Below are 24,817 nucleotides of genomic sequence, written 5' to 3' on the forward strand. Positions count from 1 at the left end.
GGGCAAAGGATGTAAGTGGTTCATGATAAAGAAAAAGAGAGGACTTCTGAGACATTTTAAAACATGTTTAGCCTCATTCATAATAGTAGAAATACTCAGTGAAAGCACAGTGGCATTATTTTTCACATATCTGACAGTAGACACTATAGCAACTCCCTATATTGGTGAGGGTGGGGAAAACACACTCTCCTATATATCTGGTAAGAATTTAAATTGGTTTAACTTCTATGAAAAGTAACTTGACAATAACTTTGAATATTCATATACCATTTAATCCAGTAATTTTTTTCTAGGAATTTATCATATAGATCTATCCCCCTATATGCAAAATGAATACATGGATATTTAATACAACATTGCTTGCAAAATAGGAAAAAAATATTAAACATATTAGAAAAGTCAGGCTATGTCTATACATCAAAAAGGATGAGACAGCACTAGTAGCTAAGCACTGTGTATAGTATGCTATCATTTTTTAAAATATATCTACTATGTTAGTATAGGCAAAGATTTTCCCCTGGAAGGATACACAAGAAATGGATAATAGCACGTCTCCCTATGCTCGAGGACAAGAATTGGAAGGGCATGCTATTCATTGGTAACATTTGGTACTTTGTGCATATATTACCTAATTAAAAATATTTTTTGCCTTACAAATGAGTCAAGAACCTGGAGGACCTTATACAATTAAATTTATTCAGTAGAGATTATGAATATTTCAGTAATAAATATAGCTGAATATAATAATTATTACATGTTGGGCCCTGTACTTTACAAACATCTGAGTTTTTCCAACAATGTTTTGAGGTAGTAGTAGTATTTTACAGGTAAAAAAAAATAGATTCAGAATATGGCCCAAGGACATGCAGATAATAAGGGCCTTTTAAAAAGTTGACTTGAATTAGGATTGAGAAGTGACATCTAAATACACACACAAACTTCCCCCAAAAGCATTTGTGGATGGCTTATGTGTGGTGGTAGGTACACATGTTAGGTACCTGTATGTTTTCTTATACTTCCAAGGAAAGACAAGCCATTGCCTTACTCAGAAGTTTGCTTATTAGGAGGCTGCACATCTTGAAAATACCAGCTGCCAAGTTAAATGTCATCTTTTGAGAGTAAATATTTTCATATTTCTGTATAACTATGATGTGGCCTTATTGAACTGGTTTTCTTCCAGAATGAAAAGGAGGTTCTTCAGTAGATGGACAAATTTTAAATCTAGGCCAAGCCTTAAAATTAAAAATCAAAGTAAAATGACAGGAAAATTTGAAATGTTACCCCTCCCCCTTTTAGCCTGACATCTTTTATTTTTTTATTATTTTTTTAAAGATTTTATTGGTTTATTCATGAGAGACGGGGGGCGGGGGGGTGGCGGTGCAGAGATACAGGCAGAAGGAAAAGCAGGCTCCATGCATGGAGCCTGACATGGGACTGGATCCCGGGTCTCCAGTATCACGCCCCAGGCTCAAGGCAGCACTAAACCGCAGAGCCACTGGGGCTGCCCCTAGCCTGACATCTTTTAAATGAGGACTTTTGCTTCTATCACTATAAATAATCAATAAGGTTTTGTATGTTGAGCAAGGGTAAATTTAAGCCTTTTTATTTTTCATTACTCAAGGGATCTTTTTGATGGTTGATAAACTGACCTACATATTAACATAATTATATGGTGTATCTTTGGGTATCTTAGTACAAAGTCGCTTCATACCAGTTTCAGTTTATAGGCATCTGGAAGTTTGCCTGCCCATGGCAACAAATTGGGGCTTGCATTACTACTGACTCACTGTAACACATGGTCTGTGGTGGATACCTATGTATTTTTTATCCTCTTTAGAAATAAGATAAACCTTAGGGCTTTTCCAGTTTTATTGAGCTATAATTGACATACAGCATTGTGTAAATTTAAGGAGTACAGCATAATAATTTGACTTACATGTGCTGTGGAATGATACATGAATGAAGGTATACCTTGTTTTACCCAGTAAATGACATTATTTAAAAAGAAGTATGTAAATGTGGGACGCCTGGGTGGCTCAGTGGTTGAGCATCTGCCTTTGACTCAGGTCCTGATCCCGGGGTCTTGGGATCAAGTCCTGCATCAGGCTCTCCACAGGAAGCCTGCTTCTCCCTCTGCCTGTGTCTCTGCCCCCCTCTGTGTGTCTCTCATGAATAAATAAATAAAATCTTAAAAAAAAAATCAAGTAGTATGTAAATGTAATTACTGAACAATGAATCTTTCTCACCTTAGTCATTTGCAAGATGCTTTGTTTTTCCTTATAATTTATGTTTATTCAGGTCTGTTCTTTCAATTAGCTTTGTTTCCTGTGGCAAGTAGCTTCTATGTCTGCAAATACTCAGATAAGTAAACATATGTTGCAGCATATTCATGTGCAATCTTTAGAGCACTGTCCATGGACTAATTAAATATCTCTCTATAAGTGTACCAACTCCTGTTCCTATATGAGACTGCAGTTAGGGATCGCTGTCTGTCTTAAGGTATATGGCAGTAAGAAATCCCATCTTTGTTTTAATTTTCACTGAAATACTTGGCATTTGCAAGAACATTGCATCTTTGTTTCTTCCCATGCTCCTCCTTGTTCGCATCTAGAACTGGTCAAATGCAAAAACACTGCTTTTTTGAAGAATGCATTTTTTGAAGGTCAGTTTCTCCCAGGGTGGTCCCCATTGTCCTCCACCTTACCATGGATGAGGTGGTCCTTGCTGTGGGGGTGACCCTAGTTACCCCGTAGTTCTGACATCTGCCGTGTACATTGAGATCAGTGAAGCTCCAGGGCATTGCCTTGCACTTGCGGGACTGCATCCTCCTTTGTGGTAGCTGCTCCCCAATATATGTGGAAAGATGTCTGTAGGGTCTGCGGTTAAACATTGCACTTTAAAAGTCACCATTAGAAATAGGCTGTCACTTAACGGGGACTAGTGCCCAGAATGCGCTTGGCAATGTGAGCATGTTTGGGGTACCAGTGTGTGACCTCACCACATTTCTGTGTGGGAAAACTGCACTTCAGCCCTATTTCCCAAAAGAGAGGAGACAAGACTACTAATAAAAGAGGAGATTGCACATTAGGTAGGCTAGTGGGTTCTAAAGATACCTATTATGTGAACAAATCCTTACAGACTGGAATCTGACCTTTTCTCTTGTTCAGTACTTTGTGATAAGGTGTAGCAGAAGCAGTAACCTTGCTGGGACAGCAGTGACTTTTCTGGACCCAGGACCAACACTTGTAAAATGACCAAATCGAGACACAAAGCCCTTAAGTATCTTGTCCAGATGGTGAGTGGGAACTTGTCATGATCCATACTGTCAGCCATGCAAGATACTGCCTGAATGGAAGGCTGATGTGAAAAGATAGGAGTCCTTGCCCTTGGGGAGCTTTTCATCTAACATAAATGTTAGAATTCCTTCAGGACAGGTGCCCACAAGGCATGTAAGAATGTCCCTCTCCAGCTCTGGCCCTTGGCTGTTCATGTTTTCTGAACTCTATCTGGGATCCTCTCCTGTGACTGGGCCCCCTGACCAAATCCATCTTCCTTGTAATTAGGAGTGACTCCAAATTAGAAACAGGTTCTCCTCAAATGTTCATATCTCTTCTGGCATCTGTGTCTGCTGGATTGATTGACCATGTCCTCCCAGCCCACGTCCAGCCTGTGCATGCAGTACATTCTCTGCCAAGGTTCATCCAGTAGCTCAAAGAGCTGATCCTAGAGCGGTGTAGGGGTGGCTCAATGCCAAGTTCAAAGCCATTGCCTCTAACAAACTGGCTTATCTTTTTTATTTATTGAGTGAAACACTGTTGATTTTGATGAAATCCAAATTTGCACCTTGCAACTTTCTGATCGTACCCATGATTCAGGCACTCATTTGAAATATGGCTCTTGGAAAAGACAGACTATTTTAAAGAGTGTGTTCATGCAAAATAAATTATGAATTCCTTTAGCCACCTCTTCTCTTTAGAAATAGCACTCATACATATTTTATACATAAATTGACAAGGATGGCAGAGACCTCATCTTCCCTGTAGCAATTTGAGCCAGACTGATTGAGGATTTATTGCCTAATTATACTTGTCAGCCTGACATAAAAGTCATTAGTTCTGGAAAAACATGTTTGTCATACCGGGATTATCTCTAATTAATACAGTCAATATCGAACATATATTTAAAGCCAAACAGAATCGTAATCTCCAAAGCATATGTTACAGAGTACAGTGAACTGATGGTAAACCCCTTCGGGTCGTGAAGCGGTGCTCTAAGAGCAAGTTTGTGTTTGAGAAGAGAAAATGCCATGTTGGACTTCATTTCCCCCTTTTGAAAACAGTGAGATCAGTGCTACTGGCATTAACTCACTCTGCTGATGAATTATGAAGAGAACTAAAGTGGTCATGTAATTTGGCAGTAGTTGGTGAGCGACTGTACCAGAATTCAAACCTGGCGTCCAGCGTGTGGTTTATTCAACCTCAGAATCCATTGACCAATTTGATCTCTGCAGTGTCCACACATGGTCTTATTTTTGTTTCCTAAAGCACATGTGCACTTGGAACTCAGCAGGATAAACCAGGCAGTCCAATGTGGCAACCATCTAGCATGAATGGCTGCTTCTGCCCGAGGTCTAGGTATCAATAGCTGTTGCACTGAGGTAATGCAGTGCTGGGCATCTATCCTCCCGGGGCAGCCATCATGTGCCCATAGACACTGATACCCTCTGGTGCCCTGCCACACTGCCCCAGCATCCTTGTGGACACACTGCTCTGGATGATGAAACTGCTGCACAGCTCACAGCAGACGCATTCATTTGCTCATGCATGGGCATGTCTCTGCCATGAGCATAAATACAAGGAGTTGGTTTTGGACAGAAAAAGTTCAGTTCATTGGCCCTATTCAGTCCTACCCCAAAACAGTTTCCAGTATGTTTTTCCATACCAATTAAAATGTTGCTTCTACAGCAATACGCCCTGTCATAGAATACTTGTGTTTAGTAGCGCGAACGGCTGTGAGAGGTCAGTGTAGTTCTTTATCCATTTGATCAGGTCATTTGTTCAGTAATCATTTTGCAGAGTTATTGATTAAAATATTAACTTAAAAATTAGAACTAACTGTTAAAGTAGCTGAAAATAAACTTGCTGTAAACATGCAGAGTAATTGACCAGGGAGCCTATACTTACTCTATGATGCCTCGTTAAAGAGTGCTGAGTCATGGACATCTAGAAGGCTGTTTCTTGGTGGAAACCAGGCTCCTAGGTTTCTTGGCAGAACCCAGAAGACAAAGGCATGACTGGCTTCCCAAGTAGAGTGTACAGGACATTTCCTAGGACTGTTCCCATTGGGTGGGCTGTTGGAGCATCTCTGACTTCTTCCTGAGATGATCTGTTGGAAACTAAAGGAGGGGGTGCAGTGAACAGTATCAGAGAATACTACCATCTTTGGATCCATGGTGGCAAAGCTCTTCAAAGCAGCTCTGTGTAAATTTGAGTTTATTTGGGAAAAGTTCCTTTAGTGTGTAAGCCACTCCAGGTGTCTAGCCTTCTCTTTGGAGAGGCAAACACAACACTAATTATATCTACTATGGAGGAGACTCAGCAGGGTGCTGCTATTTCCAAAAGCAGTCATTTGATTTAATCAGACACTGTGTGGCCCTGGAGCAGTAAGTGCAGTCCTGTCATAGTTGGCATCCAGGATGTCTAGATAAGAGAGATCATTAAACTCTTGAATCTTGGTTCTAAGACACATTAATAGAAAAATGAGATGTGGATTTGAAGAATTTTGTTTCATTTGTAACTCAGACACACACATACACGCCAAACACTATATTCCCTTAAACAAGGTTGACTCTAGTAATGCATGTCCCCATTGGTATACATAATACTCGCAGTTTGCCAAAGTCTGGCTTCCTAGTATCTTACCTAACTAGTTTTTTTTTTTTCCTGGCTCTGTAGTATCTCTTCTCTTACTGGTGGAAGGCCTGAAAATTGCCCGTGTGACATGCTCAGTGGCTTTGCCTCCTCAGAGAATGCTTTGAATGCCTTACAGATTCCTTTTATGTTTTCATCTATGAATATTATTTTAAATACTAATATAAAACTTTGTTTATACCTCCTTCAACAACTGAAGATTATCACAGTAAAAGTACATATTTGCTCAAAACACAGACAGCGGCCTCTTAGCCTGCGTTCAGGGACACATGAAACTGTCATGAGAGATATAACTGCTGCTGTGTGTGGAGGCACTGTGCCACCCACTGTGGCCCTACACCTAATCCCATGCCCGTGGATAGAGGTAAGGGGGACGGGACACACAGACACCCATAATGTCTGAAGTGAGTTACAGAAGACAGGAAAAATGCTTGGACACCAATAGGTCTTGAAAACTGAGTCCAGTTGTCTTTTGCTGCTATAGTAAACTTAGTAGCTTATATTAACTCCTCTAGGGAATAAATCCGTTTTGCCCAACAACTATTTTGTATTCGAGGAGGAAGCCTGAAATGTTACACACTGTTTGCTCTACTCATATTTGATTTTTGCCTTGATGCAGTAAAATCCATGTTCCTCGCTTTCATTATGGTAATAGTGTTCATTGTGTATGGACAGCAGTGGCAAGAGAAGGCTCTCTGAAGTATGGGTAGCTGGGAACATGATTGTGGCATTGACTGAAATAGGAAATCAGGAGTAGAAGAAGTTAGGGCCAAACAATATAGTGATGCTTTAGATTATAAGTAACAAAATACTCGACCCAAAGCAGCCTAACACCCTCATTTTTCTCTCAGAAAAAGTCCAGAGCAGGTATTTCCAGATGTGGTTCAACTCAAAGATGCCAGGGCTTCGTCCACTTCCCTGAGAGCCTTCTGACCTTCCTCTCATGTGCTAGATGGCCACATCCACTCCAGACATCCCAGTCATATGTCAGGAGAGGATCTCTCCTGGTGGCTCCCATCCCCAGGATGACCACTCCAGATTTCTCCTGAGTTCCCCTGGTAGGGTGGGGTCAGATTTCCATGTGTTTTCCTTCAGAGCCTAGGAGAACTGGTATTGGCATTTTCAGGCTTTTTCATGGGAAGCCAGCTCAGCGAGTAGGGAGAAAGGCATTAGGTAGGTAACCAACGATGTCTGTCACAGTAATGAATTCCATTTTCTTTCCCTCCACAGTTGATAAAGGCTCACTTAGCAGCCTTATAGAGCTTGAATTAGACAGGCTAAGTCATAACTGTAATAAATTAGTATTTTCTAGAAGCCAGTTAGTTTCTCAGTGGGCTTTTGCCTTCTATTCTGTGATTGAGAGCTGATCCCACTGCTTCCTAACAAATTAAAGATTTGATTATTTTCCTCTTACTTTTACAATTTGAATGAAAGCTCTGTGGCTGCCAGGAAGACGTTATCTGTCCTATTATGCATCTGCAGGATTGCCTTTCTGGTATCATTCCATATTCTGTATCTCTTTATATGCTTTTGTATATGTACCTACCACGTTATAGGAGCAGGAACATTCTATAGACATTATGAGCCATGTTTGTTTTAGAGTCTGGGAGCTCAGAAAACTCCCTGACATTTAGTCTGAGTTGAACCAGGACAACCAATTCCAGCTCCCCTGAGTGGCAGAGGTTGGCTGAGCTGAGCCAAGTCTGTGACACAAGTAAAGCTAAGAAAGGAAGAAACTGTCTTGGCTCAGAAGGGGCCTTGTTTGCGCAACTGGGGTTGCAGGGTGGTGCCCATAAGGTTTCTCTCTCTCTCTCTTTCTCTTTCTCTCTCTCTGTAATGTATATACTTGAACATTATATCCAGAATACCTGCAGTGGTTGACTATCTAAGCTGGATAAAACTGGAATCCTTTATTTTGTGGATCTGTAATTGTCCAACTATGATATTTTTAACCCAATAAAAATCACATGCAATACATTGAAGCTGAGGTGTCATTTGTGGGTACCTTTGTGAACAAAAAAGGAGGGGAGGGAAGACCCGAGGAAGGAAGCTCCCAATCTCATCTTCTGTCTGTAGCAGCTCATTCAGTCCTCCGCCACTGGTGGCATGCCTACTGTGCCCCTAGTGCTGGGGACGGAAGAACAGATAGAGGTACTGCCAGTGCTGTGAGAGGCAGTCAGCCTCCCTGCCCCCTCAGCACGGTAGAGAAGCAGATACGGACATCAGCGCTGTCCACCAGGCAAGCTAGTTGGGCTGGTTTTCCCTACAATTTTAAAGTGCCTAGTTTCTAAGTTTGAGTTGGTGTAATAAAAATTACATTATGTTACAGTAATTGTGTTTGAATTACATTATAGTGAGTAGCAAGAGAAGGCCTTACCTGCTCTCCTATATGATATTTCAGAAATAGATTTCAAAGCAACTTGTTACCTTGGGGAAATTTTTATTTCTGAAATACCTCCAATGATCAACTCAAGTCAGTGAATCTGTCATTTACTAGAATTTGAATTTCCAAAAGTTATATTTTAAATCTTTGCAGGGTTGTTGAAAAATGAGTACTTCTAACGAGAGTATAATCCCTTACATACTTGCCCAGAAAGAAAGCAAAAAGGGATTTCAAGCTTAGGCTGTCTTCGAATTCCCCCCAGCTAACCAAATCTGGCCCTACTCTTGGCTTTAATATGCAGACAAGGTCACTGTGGGCCCAGTTTATGTCATCAAGGGCAGTCTGCATCTCTCCATTTGTTTCTGAGGATGCCGTCAATGGCCTCAGGTGGCCTGGTTTTGACTGCCACCTTTTGCTCCAAATCCCAGTCCTGGCTTAACTCCCAGTCTTCTCAGGGCCAGCTCGTCAAGGTGCTTCTCCTCCCTGTGGGTGCAGCCTGTCCCGCCGCCAGCACTCAGGACTCAGTATGGGAAGGCCTGTTCTCCTGGCTTGGCACTCACAGAGGGAAAATCAGCTAGAACTGGAAGCAATGGAGAGGTGGATGTCAATCCAATTCTGAAGTTCCTTGGCCATCCCTGCCACAGGGGAGTATATTACCAGCTGGCTCAGAGCCATTCACCACCCTCTGGGACTTGTTTTCTCCCTGCAGAATCGCTTTTCCAACTTCTCCATCTTCCCTACATCCAGAAGCTTCCAGAACACATCCTGCCAATGGTACTTTCTTAGTCAAAAAGTCTCAGAGAAAACATTTCCCTGACCCCAAAGTGTTCACCTTTCCTAATCTTGGTCATTCACATGTAGCCACATACAAAGCAGGCAGAAATTTGAAATTATAAACTTTGAGTGAGCTCAATATTCAGAGCGTCCTAGATCAGGCATTCAAGGAAGGCTTCAGAGCCCCTGTGCTTTCCTCCCTGATTGGGAGTGGCCATACAGGGGTCAGCCTAGGTTGTGTGCTCTCCTGTCCTGGAAGCAGTTCCTGGGTATGACTTTCTCTATCAGTAGACTTTTTCATATATTGTGTGGGCTTCTAATAACCTGAGTCACAAGAGTAGTTTGAAGGAAACATGTCAGAAGAATTGGGTCCACTAACAACTTAGGGCCTGTAAGTTGGCAATTTCTGGTGTTTTCTGAAGTGCTATGGAAGTGTCTATGGGGGTCCCATGCCCAGGGCTGTGCCAGGTTGTGGGGTGAGCACAGCAAGTCCTCCCGCAGCATTAGTTTCCCAGCAAATTTGGCAGTATGTAAATGTTAAAACCAGCCAGCATATTATGGAGGAGAATACAGAATTTACAATAATTTTACGGTAAAATATTTTAATATGAGAGCTTCACTGCAGGGTGCTCCAAGGTTCCAGATGTCTCCAAGGTTCAGGTGACTTTCTTCTAGTTAAGGCAACTTTGATGGAAATTTAAGAAACACTGTACTTAAGAAAGTACAATCATACAAAAGTGTGTAACATTTTAAAGGGAGTTCTGTTATGGCACTTAGTAACTCCTTATTTTACAGATAATTGGTGAGGTACAGGCATTTCTTATTTTATGTGATATACGTGTCATGAAAGTTATGTTCCAAGTCGTAATATTTGTAAATTGAATACTTGTAAATGCAATAGACACTTTTTAAGGAAACCTAAAATTAGTTTATAAATAATTACTCACTGAATCTTAGTTTTATATGTTTGAATTTAATAAAATTATTTTCCTTAAAGTGAAGGGAAAATAATTCACTTAACTATAATATAAGCATCCATTTATCTTGAAAATAGCTATTAGTTTGGCTTTCAAAAAATGTCACTTATATCAATACCATTGAATTTGTCTGATTCAGACCAATGAAAATTTAAGACTATTTTTGTTCGTGGATTTAAGTAGTCTAAGAAGTCTTTTTTAGATTTCTGGCCATATTAAATATTGAAATTATTTCTAATACTTGTATTGTCTTAATGAAGCACGTAGAACAAAACAGTTCAGTCACGAAGTTCCTCAGGGCAGATGATTAAATAACCATGAGATTAACCAGGCTAACTTCAAAGTTGATTTGGAATGTTGTATTACTTTTTGCTCTAAGCAATTATATTAGTCAAATATAAATGTTCAGAGTACATTTTCATTAACATGCTTTGTATGTCCAGCTACTTCCAAATGCTTTCTTGGTCTTCATACAGTGTCATTATTCAATAAATGTTTAATAGAAAGGCTCATTAAAGTTTTATTTATTATACTTAATGCAAAAGAGTAGAAATGAAGATAAATTAAGTTGAAGTGAAATGGATAAAATGTAATTGAAATAATTTGGAGTACCATTTAAATAAACTTCTTCATTAATTTGGAAGTATTAAAAGTGTGTGACCACAACTTAAGATGTGTTCAAATATATCACTATGGAGAAAATAAGAATATTGTATTACTGGCTTCTAGCTTCTTTGAAAAAGACTATTAGCTTTAATCTAAAGATAGAAGATAAAATTAACTTAGCTTCCTTATTTATTAATTTAGCAAATGTCTGAGTTCAGCAACTACTTATACTTTCTTCTACATCTTATTTAAATCTTATATGATTATAACTGGCTAGCCTAATGTATAGAAATACTTGTAGAACATTTATATTTTTTTTACATTTACATTTTTTAATGACTTTTTTTACTAGATTATAATCTCTTGCATGGGGAAAATATAAAAAATGTCATTGACTTAACTAACTGCTGTAGTGTTGAAATAAATTTAAATTTTTTTAATCCTATTAATCTAAAAATTCAATCAGTGAGTTAAGATAATATGGAGAAAGTATATGTTTTTCCAGAAAAATCAAGTCTGGCAAATTAGTAAATTAGCTTTGATTTGACTTAAATATTGTTCATACTAAGAGTATTGGGTAAAACCAGAATTGTGACTGTTAGCTTCTCTGTAATTCGGGGCACAGCACAGTGAGAGGCTCTGACTTTTTTTTCTTTTTTTAAGATTTTATTTATTTAGAGAAAGAGAGGTGACTAGGGGAGGGCCAGAGGAAAAAAAAATCCTCGAGCAGACTCCCCACTGAACATAGAGACCCGAGGTGTGGGGCTTGATCTCAGGACCCTGAGACCATGACCTGAACCAAAATCAGGAGTCAGTGGCTCAGTCAATTGTCCCCAGGCTCCCCAGGGACAGGCTCTGACTTTAAAAAAAAAAAAAAAAAAAAGTTGGCTTGTATTGGTTTTGCTGGTAGGTGATGTTTGTTAACTATAAGCAGAATTGTGGTTAAGTTGTTGAAATGAGATTTTATTGAATTTTTATATGTTTTTATTTCATTATTAGGCTATCAGCTGCAAAGGTCAACACAGCATATCGTACACTCTATCAAGGAATCAGACTGTGGTGGTGGAGTACACTCATGACAAAGATACGGATATGTTTCAGGTAACATCTTTGTTTTTCTTCTGAATGTGGTATAATTAACATAACGTCAGCTTTAGGTGTACAATGTAATGGTTCCGTATTTTGTGCCTATTGCAAAGTAATCATCACAGAAGTCTAGTAATTTTTGCCACCACACATAGTTACAAAGCCTTTTCCCTTGGGATGAGAGTGTTTAAGATCCACTCTCCTAGCTACTTTCACATATACTGTGCAGTAATATTTACCATAGACACTAAGATGTACTTGACATCCCCGTGACACATTCTTTTTCTTTTCTTTTCTTCATGGATGTTTTAGCACACTTTCCTTCAGTTCTGTATTCTGATATGTAATCAGAACTAGCACAGTAGCGTTTGGTAATGTACAAGGGGAAGAGGTGAGGATAACATAAAAACGAATTCTTATTTGATTTTTGAAAGACTAAGGGGAAAAAAAGCCCTTAATTTTAAAACTACAGACAGAAATTATAAAAGCTACATTCCTAGGTCTCAATGCAATAAAAATACGCATTAATCACAATAATAAAAATTTTTCAAAACCAACCACTTTGAAAAGCCAACATGTTTAAAATATTTCTTAAATAATACTTGAATCAGAAAGGACATTGATACTGCAATTTTGGGGCCTTTTTAAAAATTACTATGGGAACATTATGTAGCAAAATTCTTGAGATGTGACTGCATACTCAGAAGAAAAATATAAAATCTGAAGTGCTTTCATGATAGGAGAAGGGAGGAACAAGGAACTAAACATTGGTCTCCTTTAAAACTGACAGGAAATACAGAACAGGTTCATGACTAGTTTTAGTGGTAGATAATAGCCCAGAAATACACCAAAAGAAAGCAGAAGGAAGGAGATAATAGAAAAAAAAGTCATCAATTTAAGAAGATAATTAATAGTATATATAAGATTTGGTACTTTAAAACAATAGAAAATTAAAATTAAGGCTAATAGAGGAAAAAAGCAAAGTCAAATTGGGAACTATGCGGCTTTGCATTTCTTTATGGAATGTTAAATTATTAAATAAATGATAATGAAACAGGTGTCAAAACAGTATCCTAGATAATAACATCAAAAAGGGGGAAAAAGGGGAGGGAATAAGTAGCTCTGAAAAATAAGAAAATATGCCCAAGCTAGCTTCTAAAAAGAGAAATGTAAATTTACATCACACAGAGATCTGATTTTTCACTTACTAGATTGACAAAAGCCCAAATCTTTTTGTCAGAGATATGGGGAAACCCTCTCCTACTCCTATAAATTGGTATGACCTCTGTGGGGCGGTGATTTGGAAATACTTGTGAAAAATGAAAAATGCTTACGCTCTTTGACTTGGCTCTTCTCTTTCTAAAGCTCTTCTATTTCTAGAGATTTACCCTAGAGATAGCCCTGCATACATGCAGAATGACATTTTTACCAAGTCATTGCTCAAAGCAAGGTTTAATAGCAAAAGATTGCAAACAACCTGAATGTCCTTCAGTACGGGACCAGTTCCGTAAATTCAGATACAGCCATACAGTGGCAGGCAGCCTCCAAGGCTGTAAAACAGAATAAGAAAAAGCTCCATGTATGGACGTGGAAAGAGCTCCAAACATATTTAATGAATTAAATATTAACATTATTATATTGAATCACTGATAATATATTCAATTAAGATTACTTAATCTTAAATGTTAATACATTTAAGTTATTAAATATATTAAATATTAAACAATATATTAGTTATTAAATATTAGCATAGTTAAATGATTTAAATAATGCTTACATGCATTCAGAGTCTCCAAGAGGATAAATAAGACATTATTAAAGTGGTTGCCTCTGTTGGGAAGAGGGTTGGGCAGGTGGTACATAGGGAGGTATTTCACACTATGATTTTTGAACCATGTGAATGTGTTAGCTATTTTTTAAAAAGTTAAACAGGGGCGCCTGGGTGGCTCAGTTAGTTAAGTATCTGCCTTCAGTTCAGGTCATGATCTCAGGGTCCTGGGATTGAGCCCCACGTCAGACTCCCTGCTCAGAGTGGAGCCTGCTTCTACCTCTCTGTCTACCCCTCTCTTGTGCTCTTTCTCAAATAAATAAAATCCTTAAAATTTTTTTAATTAAAGATTTAAAAAGCTAAACAACCCCAGAGTCATAGTCATAGATGTAGACCCAGTTATTTAAGTGCCTCAAAAGTAAGATTTATTATATTTAGGCAAAATACTAACAGTGGTTTTACTCTTCATGCCATCCTATTTTATAATACTTTAACTTTTTTTCTCTTCTCATTCTACCAGAGGAAAAAATCTCTTCCTAAAAAAGTAAATGCATATACTTCCCTGCTGATAACTTTATAGAACTTGATTATACATTTTAATACTTTCCCAAAATTATAAATGTACTTGCATGATTTTTTAAAGATTTTAAAATTTTTATTTTATTTACTTATTTGAGAGAGAGAGGGCTCATGAGCATGAGAGAGAGAGAGAGAGAGAGAGAGAGAGAGCACAAGCAGGGGAAAAGGGGTAGAGGAAGAAGCAGACTCCCTGCTGAGCAAGGAGCCCGATATGGAACTCTATCCCAGGATCTGGAGATCATGACCTGAGCTGAAGGCAGACACTTAACCAACTGAGCCACCCAGGTGCCCCACTTACAAGAATTTTTACATAGGAAGTTTTTTACACATTTTACCTTAGAGAGTAGATGCTCAGTACCAAAAAAAGTGCAGCAAGAAAATTTTACAATTGTTGGTGGTACATTTTTTACCACTTTAAAGTCAACATGTCACTGTGGTGGCACCTGTGATTTCATCACTGTTCTTTAGTGACATGTTGTGACAGAGATGACATATTTTTCACTATTGTACAATCACATTCCACTCACATTGCTCACTTTCTTCCTTCTCATCTCTGCAAATGCAGAATGAATGAAAGATTCATGAGAAGCTTAACATGAGATCTATCCTCTTGACAAATTAAGTGCACAATACGGTATTTTTACCATAGAGACAGTGTTCTGCAGCAGATCTCTGGAATTTCTTCATGCTGCGGAGCTGAAACTTTATACGCATTGAATAATAATTCCCATTTCTCTGCACTCCCAACCCCTGGCAACCATGATGCTATGGTTCCTATTTGACTGTTTTAGGTACCTCACGTAATTGGGATCATGCCGTATTGGTAATGTCCTTTCGCTTCATCCATGTTGTGGCATGTGGCAGGATTTCCTCCTTTTTAAGGCTGAATAATATCCCACTGGGTGTTCATACCACATTTTTTTATTCCTTCACTCACCAATGGACATTTAGGTTATTTCTATAGGTGGCTGTTGTAAATAATGCTGCAGTGAACATGGGGAGCAGATATCTCTTTGAGATTCTGATCTCAGGTTTTTTTCTGATAAATACCCAGGAACAGGACTGCTGAATCACATGGCAGTTTTATTTTTAATCTTTTAAGGAAACTCCATCCTGTTACAAACTTTGAAATGCTTTCTGCATACTTCCCATCTTGTCACATAGAATATTTGAAAGGCTCAATATTTAATAAAAGTAAATTTTTACTACTTCATCAAAAGCATACTTCAGTGAAACTGGCATTATTTTTTTTTTAAGATTTTATTTATTTATTCATGAGAGACACAGAGAGAGAGGCAGGCAGAGACATAGGCAGAGGGAGAAGCAGGCTCCCATGCAGGGAGCCCGATGTGGGACTCGATCCTAGGGCTGTGGGATCATGCACTGAGCCGAAGGCAGATGCTCAACTGCTGAGCCACCTAGGCGTCCCAAAACTGGCATTATTTTTAACTGGAAGTGCCTGCCAGTGAAGAATACAGTGGCCATTAGTACAGTTTGGTGCCACTGTTTTGATTCCTACTAAAGCACATGATTGCCTTAGCACTGTTAGAATAAATGTCAGCACCGTGGATAAGGCAAATGGCATGTTTGTATTATTATGAAAGCAATTTTGGCTTCATGGATTTGGTCCTTTAGAAAAGGTCTCGGGGACCCTCGGAGGTTCATAGACCACATTGAGAAATACTAAATTAAACTAACCTCTTAAATTTCATAGCTAAGAAATCTGGGTTTTTGAAAGGAAAGGTAACCAAGGCGTTAGTAGCAGAAGTAAGATTTATGTCTCTTGAGCTCTGTGTTCCTATGTAGTACGAGGTCAACCTCTTTAAATGAAGCATGGTAATTCAACAAGGATTTATAGCTTTACTAAGAAAACATAACACATTTGTCATTCTTACTCAAATAATCTGATTCCACTTGCAAAATAACTAGACATATTGGAGGATTAATATCAGGTCACTCGAAGCAGAGTAAAATTAAGCAGCTCTTAGGAGGCCCTGAAAAATCAAGCTTGTTTTAATTTTTTTCTTCCTTTTGCAAGCTTTTATGTCACCAACCTATGATTGAAAAAGTTACTGAGCATAAAGCACTGTAGCATTCCTCTTTCTCAAGCGCAGACCTTGGTGTTGAGGGCTGTTCATTGCAGCCATTATCCATTAAAATGATTTCTAGGTTAATTGAGCATTTAAAGTGGAGCATCAGACTTAGCCAGAGTAGGGCCTTGTGCTGCCTTCCCTACAGTGGAAACAGATAGTAGGCTCAGAACTCAGAAGTATTGTCACCTAAGGGAAAAAAATACCAATTTGATCTGAATTTAAGAGATGGGTTAAGGGTTAAAGATGGGTAAAGGGTGAGTTAATATAGCAACAATTTCATAGTAGTTATTTTCTAGAACAGGTATAAATAAAGGAATGAGAAAAGAATGTAGCTTCTGAGAATGTAAAATAGATAAAAAGAGTTTATCAAGTGACAAAAATGTCTTGCAGGGCCCCCAAAGGGACGTGTGTTGTGTGATGCCAAATGCATCCTGATCCTTTGGGTAAAGAAACCAATGAGGCCTCAGAGATTGCCTTCTCATAGTCTTCAAGCCAGGGTGCTGGCAGACCTTATGGTTTTGGTTTTTGTTTGGTTAGTTTTTCATTTAGTTCCATTTATAGTACTTCTAGATAGTAATGTTTTATCAGCATCCACCTAGGTGAGAAAAGTGTTAAAGAATATCTGCTTTTTAAACATTTATTTCTTAAAAGATGATACGTGTGTCTCTCTCACAGGGTACCAGGTCCCTGTCATAATCCTCCCACTTATCAATTTCACTTCTTGAGCACCTACTATGTATCAGATACTCATCTAGTTACTGGAGGTAGGCAGCCCAGACTCCCATCTCATGGAGCCCACATTCTAGAAGAGGCAAACAGGCCACAAATAAGGCAGGAGCAACAGCAAGTGCCAAGGCCCTAAGGCAGGAGCAGGATGAAGGAGGAGGACAGTGAAATGAGATGAGCTTGGGGAGGTGGGGCCCTTAGGCCAAGTAAGAAATTGGAATTTTAAGCAAGGGAGAGGTATAATCTGATTTATGTTTCTTAGAGATATCTTCAAGTGCTGTCTAGACAAGAATGGAAACCTCATGTGTGAAAACAGGGAGACCAGTTTGGAGACTAAGGTAATGCAATCCAAGGAAGGGCTGCTGGCAGTGAGAACTAAGGTGGGGAGACATGGAAGGATGGAAGCTGTATTTGGGGGGAGTGTTGACAGGCAGGGTTAAACATAGGTGTGAAGGAGAGTAAAGAATCAAGAATAATTCTTCAGTATTGATTTTTAGCTTGAGCAAAGTGGATGCCAGTTGTTGACACGGGGAATCTAGGGGGTTGAAGAGGAATCCAGATTCTGTTTGGAACATGTTACATTTTGATATGCTTATTAGACTTCTGAATGGATATTGGCAATGCTGGTCTGAAGTTCTGGGTAGAGATCAGGGCTTTTTGGCTAATAATGGGATTAGACAAGATTACCTAGGGAAGAATCAGAAAACAAAGGGAAAGGGGCTATTTGCCAACTAGCCTGTAAGAGTTTCATTATTCCAATAGCAGATACAGGTATGCCAGGATATCCTGGCTGATGATAAGCCCTGGAAACCTCCGCAAGAGCCGTGTCAGTAGAGCCCTGTGGTAGAAACTCTGCTGGTGCAGGCTGAGGAGAGAAGTTAAGGAGATGAGTAAGGAAATGGGAGAGTAGTAACTAGTGAGGTTTTTCAAGAAGTATTGCCTCTAAGTGAATCAGAGAAATGGGGCTGTAGTTTGAGAGCTTGTTCTTAAGTGAAGGAATGTATTTTTAAAGATGAGGAACTAGGGCAGCCCTGGTGGCGCAGCGGTTTAGCGCCGCCTGCAGCCCGGGGTGTGATCCTGGAGACCCGGGGTTGAGTCCCATATCAGGCTCCCTGCATGGAGCCTGCTTCTCCCTCTGCCTGTGTCTCTGCCTCTCTCTCTCTGTGTGTGACATCATAAATAAATAAAAATTAAAAACAAAAAAAAAGATGAGGAACTAGTCTAAAACAATGCTACTCAAAGTGTGCGCAACCAAGCAGCCAAGGGTCTGTTAACAGTACAGAATGAACTGAGTAGGAAATCGAGAGGAAGAGTTTGGAAACTTTTACATCACTTTTTATAGAACCTTGAAACATCCAAGCAGATGATCATTTTTCTAATATTCATTTTTATTGTACTTTTGAAAAGTATTGGTGACAACTTCAATTTAAAAAACAAATTGGTCCTTTTATCAGAGTCACAAAGTTTGAGAAGCTCCAGAATGTGTTTGATAGCTGATGATTAGATCTAGTAGTAGTAGAGAGAGAAATTGATGATTGGCAGGGGTGAGGCGGGGAACAGTGTCAGGAACAAAATCCTTGGGAAGGAAAGACTATTGAGACCCCAGGCATCGGTAGGGAGATTTGGAGAGGAGCAGCAATATTCCATCCTCATCATAGGAGGGAAGTCAGAAAGAAAATAAGGTTACAGTTGCAGGGACAGGAGTACCATTGGTACAGGAAAGGTGAGAGGGAGGCCCTTCCAGGTGCTTCCATGCCATCTTACCTGTTACCGACTAGACTGGCAGACAACCAGACAAACCAAAACTTCTCTCATGTCTGTAAAATTTAAAGTGCTGAGTGATGTTGTGTCATTGGTGTCAGTAAAATCCTCCCTATGGCTATTATGTGAATATCAGCCCTGTACAATTATCAGATGAAATTCAGAAACATCTTGGCTTGTCTACATGACTGCCCTTCAGAGAATGTAAGGTTGATCCAATACCCAAAAGGATGGGTTCCAAGTTTTTGCACATGGGGTGAGTTTTCAGTAGGAAAGTGGCTTAGGTTTTTTTTTTTTTTTTTCTGGCAAAAGTAACATGAGGTTTGTATCTGAAAGTATAAAATTATACTGGCACACTACAGGTTAGATGTCAGTGGAATTGAATTGATAAACAAATCAAACGTGACCAGTCAGATAAGTATCATGACTTGAAATAATCGATCCTAGCAGTATGTTTCAGTTGGAATAAAATGTCATGTTTTATAGTCAATTTCAGTTAACTCATCAAGACATTAATTTAATACATTGGGATTAAATCAAAATGGCCTTTCCTGAAGAGAGTAATCTTTGTCGACAGTAACAGTTGTGTGACATTCTACCTAGAGCGTGGTTTTAGCTTTGAGCTTAAAGAGTCTTTGCCCTCTTCCATGGAGGCGACAGAAATTATGTCAGAGACTGTCTTTGTGAGAGCTCTAGGCAATTTTAGAACTTTCCACATTTCACTCCTGAGCTTCATTGGAATAAAGGTTCAGGACAAGTTTATTTCTGAGTTTAGAGTAGCCTTTGTTATTTTTTTATTCTTCTCTGTATTTTTGAAATATTTTACAATAAGTATTTGTTACTTTTCTAGTTTAAAAACATTTTTAAAGTGAAATAAGTCAAAGACAAATACTGTATGATATCACTTATATGTGGAATCTAAAGAAAAAAAACGACAACCATAGAAACCAGAGACTAGAATGGTAGTTAACCACCGGCTGAGGGCATGGGGAAGGTAGAGAGGTATTGGTCACATAGCTGTAAGATGAACAGGTTCTGGGGATCTAGTGTACAGCATGGTAATCATAGTTAATAATATTGTGTTGTATACTTGAAAGTAGCTAAGAGAATAGCTTTAAAAAAAAAGGCTTAAAAAAAAAACACTCTGAATCAGAGCTTCTGAGTCACATACCCAGCTTTTAAATGAATTTAGCTGAGGGAAGACTCTGAACTTTAGAAAGATGAATTGATAAGATTTGTAATATCGCTTTAGATTTTTATGTTGCATTTTTTAACAAGTTATATGTTTTCTAAACCTGAAAGGCATACATTCAGGCAATATGCATCTATTCACAATGATGAGTTTCAGGGAACCCAGAGGTTTAGTTTATTCTAGATACATTTCATTAGAACAAGAAATTAAGGGTTGTAAAAAAAAAAAGGAGAGAGGAGGAAGAGAGAGAGAAAATAGATGTCTGTTGTCTGTTGGTTTAATAGAGATAGTCTATGCATGAAAATATGTGACATTTACAAAAGAAATTTAATAATTTTCCAGGAAGCAAACAGAGCTAAATGATGCAAGAAAATATATATTTGTTCACTTTTATTTCTTTAGATGAAAAATATATTAAATCTTATGTTTTAGACAGAATTTTGAGATCAGGATAAAGATACCTAAGAAATTGACTGTTGGGGGTCTTCTGTATATACATCTGGGGGGTTTATGTGTTTCTCCCCTCGTCAGCTTCTGAATCAGAGTCACTAGTGTTAGGAAAGAACATTAACATTCTATTTAGTGACAAGTGATTTATTTACATATAAATGATTTTAATTTAAAAAGTCTCTGGTATATAAATAACATATATCACTGTTTTCTGGTCAGAGGTTCATAAAACAGCATTACATAAATGTTTTAATATTTTGTCTTGAGGATTTTTTTGTTGTGTAAACAAACACTTAACTCTTCCCAGTTCACAGGACAGAACAGTACCTATCTTACTTGCATTTATTGATTATGGAAACCTTTTTAGAACTGTAAGATCCTCCTAATGAAATATATTCTTTCTGGAAGCATTTAATCTTACCAAGGAAAGCAAGTCAACATAATATTATTGGCAACTTCTTAGACTTTCCCAAGAGAGATTTTTTTTTTAAATCCAAAATTGAAATGTTAAGATCAGTTTTTTAAATCTTTAATCTGACTGCATCCCAAACCTGGGGTTGACTTGTATTGCCCTTCACATCATTGTCATTTACAGTGAATAATAGCAACAGGCATTTGATCTATGTCTGGGTTAGGGCTAGTCTTGTTCCATGCCATGTGTCACTGGTGGATTTACTTAGTGGGGAAAACCAATACCTGCTGCTGGGCAAGAGTTCTTTTGTTTGTTGTCTTTCTTTAAAATCCTGTTTTTCTCCAGCTGGAAATAGGGGGGTAAGGAGGGTGGGGTAGAGAATAATTTACTATTAAAGTAATATTTTCACCTGATCCCAGAGATACAGTCTGTTGGGAGGCAAGCTCTAATGTTTTTCTCCAGAATAAAAAAAAAAAAATTTAGCTTTTCTCTTACTATTTAAAATCTGGTGATTAGTTAACTATAATATCTCCCATAGTTAAACAAGGAAAGGGACAGCTAAATTTTTTTTCATTAAATTCTTACCCTCAGAGCAGAGATAACAAATGTTAAAGAGATCCGGAACATTCATCCCATGTGAGCAAAATATGGTGACATATTTTTCAAATAAATCATGAGTACATTTGATTTATTTAGGTGGGCAGGTCAACAGAAAGCCCTATCGACTTCGTTGTTACAGACACAATTTCTGGCAGTCAGAACAACGATGAGGCCCAGATTACACAAAGCACCATATCCAGGTTTGCCTGCAGGATCGTCTGTGACAGGAATGAACCGTACACTGCACGGATATTCGCAGCCGGATTCGACTCTTCCAAAAACATATTTCTTGGAGTAAGTACTATTACTAAGTACATTGTTTCAAGAAAAACAGCCCTTTATTATCAGATAAAACATTTGAATGTGGCCAAAACTTTGCTTTCCACAATGCTTCTAGTTAGAGTTGGAGATTTTAGTCTTCAGATATGGAATTTGAGAGGTTGCTATTAAGAAACTAAAAATAACTATGTCATTACTTGATACTTGTTCTGTTTGCTGTATTATAATATGTAGAGTAATTACTTTTTAAAAAATACATATTGACATCACGCTTAATGTATTTATAGTAGATTTAAGAGGGGTTATTTCAGTAGGAAAAATAAATGGTCAAATCTACATAGAGTTCAAAAGAAAAAGTGACATTCATTCATTCAAAAAATTTTTATTGGGTTTTTTCTGGATTCCACGCCTGGTGTTATGGATGCACTATCACAGAGAACAGAACAGACTAAAAATCTCTGGCTTCATAAGGTTTCCATGTAAATGAAATCCAGAAGTTTTAGTGAATATCCAGTTTTAATATAGTTTTTTTTTTTTTAACCAGGATGTTTTTTCAGGGAAAAAAATACAAAATGGCCTTTAAAAAAATACCCTAAACAATAATAAAAATGTATCCTTTCATGTTAACAAGGGGCCCCATGGAAGACAGCTCCAGGGTTGGGTAATTCAGTGGTTCTGTGACATCTAAGAAAGCAGATTCCTTCTGTCTTGCCCCCTACCTCCCTGGACAGATCAGCTTCCTCAGGCTGCCCTAGGGATGAGAGATGGCTCTTGCACTTCCATGCATCTACTGTCACGTGATGACTTCCAGCTGAAGAGGCAGCCCAGCGGCACTATTTCTTCCTTATCTCTCTTTATTGTTTTTTAATTTACTTTTTGTAATTGAATAAATTTGACACATAACATTGTATAAGTGTAAGGTATACAGTCATGTTACCTTGATATGTGTTGTAAAATGATTGCTGGTATAGCATTATTTACCACATTGTGCAATTATAGTACAATAACATGGTCTATACTTGTAATATGGTGCATTAGATCTCTATGGCTGCTTCACTGCTCATTACAAGCTTGTACCCTTAAACACCATCAATCTTATCACTCTACCCCTATGCCCCCACCCACCCACCCCATCCCCGGTAACTATCATTTTATTTTTCTCTGTTTTTCATAGGCTTAACTTTTTTAGATTCCACATACAAGTAACATCATATAATACATATTTTCTCTGACTTAACTTGCTTAGCATAATGTGCTCAATCAAGGTCCATCCATGTTGTTGCAAATGGAAGGCCATCCTCCTTTCTCATGGGTAACTCATATGTACAGTGTCTTTTTTATCCATTCATTCATTGATGGGCATTGGGGTGGCTTTCATGTCTTGGCTGTTGGGAATAATACAGTAAACATGGAAGTGCATATATCTCATTGAAACCCTGTTTTCAGTTCCTTTGAGTATGTGCCCTAAAGTGGAAATGCTGGATCATATGGTAATTATTTTTTTATTTTTTGGCTATTTTGAGTGTTCTGTGGTTGCACACAAAGTTTAGGATTATGTCTTCTATTTCTGTGAAGAATTCTTTTTAATGTTTCGATGGAGATTGTGTTGAATCTATAGGTGGATTTGGGTAGTATGGCCATTTTAACAATAGTCTTCTGATTCATAAGCATGGGTTATCTTTCCATTTGTCTGTGTCTTCAATGTATTGCAAAGTTTTGTCCTTTTCATTGTATGGATCTTACACTTCCTTGGTGAAATTTATTCCTAAGTATTTTACTATTTTTGATGCTGTTCTGAATGGGATAGTTTTCTTTATATGTTTTTCAGATGCTTCATCATTAGTGTAAAGGAATGCAACTTATTTCTCTGTTGGATTTTTGTCCTGCCACTTTACTGAAACCTTTAATTTCAACAGCTTTTTGACTAACTCTTCACGATTCTCAATATATAACATCATATCATTAGCAAATAGTGACAGTTTTACTTCTTTCTTTCAGGTTTGTATGCCATTTACTTCTTTATCTTGCTAATTGCTCTGGCTAGGACTTCTAGCACTATTTTAAATAGGTATGGTGAGAGTGGGCATCTTTGTCCTGTTTCTGATCTTAAAGGAAACATCTGCAGTTTTTATTCACTGAGTATGACATTAGCTGTGTGTTTCCACATATTTGTAGATCTTCTCACTTTCCTTTCATTGTTACTTTCTAGTTTCATACCATTGTGATCAGGGAAGATAATTGATATGATTTTAGTCTTCTTAAACTTGCTAAAATTTGTTTTGTGGCCTATCATATCTCTCCTGGAGAATGTTCCAGTGCACTTGAGAAAATGTGTTCTGCTACCATTGGATAGAATGTTCTGTATATGTCTGTTGAGTCCATTGCTCAAAAGTGTGGTTCAATTCCAGTGTTTCCTTGTTGATTGTCTGAAATATCTATCCATTGATGACAGTGGGGTATTGAAGTCCTTTACAATTATTATACTGTAGTCCGTTTCTCTTTTAGATCTGTTATTATTTGCTTAATATAATTTGCTACTTGGATATTGGGTACATATATATTTACAATCATTATATTTCTTGATGTACTGACCCCATTATGATTATGCAATGACTTTGTCCCTTGTTACCCTTTTTGGCTTGAAATCTGTTTGTCTGATATAAATATTGGCTATACCAATCCTCTTTTGGATTCTCTTTGCTTGGAATATCATCTTCCATACTTTCATATTGAGCCCTATGTTGTCTTTAAAGCTGAGATGAATCTCCTGTAGGGCAGCATATAGTTATCTTTTGTTGTTGTTTTTTAAATCCTTCCAGCCACTCTATGCCTTTTGGTAAGTTCAGTGCATTTACATTTAGTTTGATTATTGATATGAAGGACTTATTACTGTCATGGTCTCTTTTGCCTTCTGGCTATTTTGTCTCTCCATTGTTTCTTTTTCCTTCCATTTCTTTTTTTTTTTTTAATTTTTATTTATTTATGATAGTCACACAGAGAGAGAGAGAGAGGCAGAGACACAGGCAGAGGGAGAAGCAGGCTCCATGCACTGGGAGCCCAATGTGGGATTCGATCCCGGGTCTCCAGGATTGCGCCCTGGGCCAAAGGCAGGCGCTAAACCGCTGCGCCACCCAGGGATCCCTTTCCTTCCATTTCTATCTATATTTGTACATTGGTGGTTTCCCATGGTGCATCTTGCTC

The 24,817-nt window shown here is 38.2% G+C and overlaps 1 protein-coding gene across 2 annotated transcripts in view; it reads left to right on the top strand.

Annotated features, from left to right (window-relative positions):
- The window catches only part of PELI2 (pellino E3 ubiquitin protein ligase family member 2), a 177,402-nt gene that overhangs the window by 143,189 nt on the left and 9,396 nt on the right, over window positions 1-24,817 (top strand). For both annotated transcript variants that reach the window (XM_038544799.1, XM_038544801.1), the window contains 2 exons: window positions 11,670-11,771; window positions 21,434-21,631. In XM_038544799.1, the coding sequence (XP_038400727.1) occupies window positions 11,670-11,771; window positions 21,434-21,631 (300 nt within the window). The remainder of the gene's footprint in view (window positions 1-11,669; window positions 11,772-21,433; window positions 21,632-24,817) is intronic.

This window comes from Canis lupus, chromosome 8 (assembly GCF_011100685.1).
Source record: "Canis lupus familiaris isolate Mischka breed German Shepherd chromosome 8, alternate assembly UU_Cfam_GSD_1.0, whole genome shotgun sequence".
Classification (NCBI taxonomy): domain Eukaryota; kingdom Metazoa; phylum Chordata; class Mammalia; order Carnivora; family Canidae; genus Canis; species Canis lupus.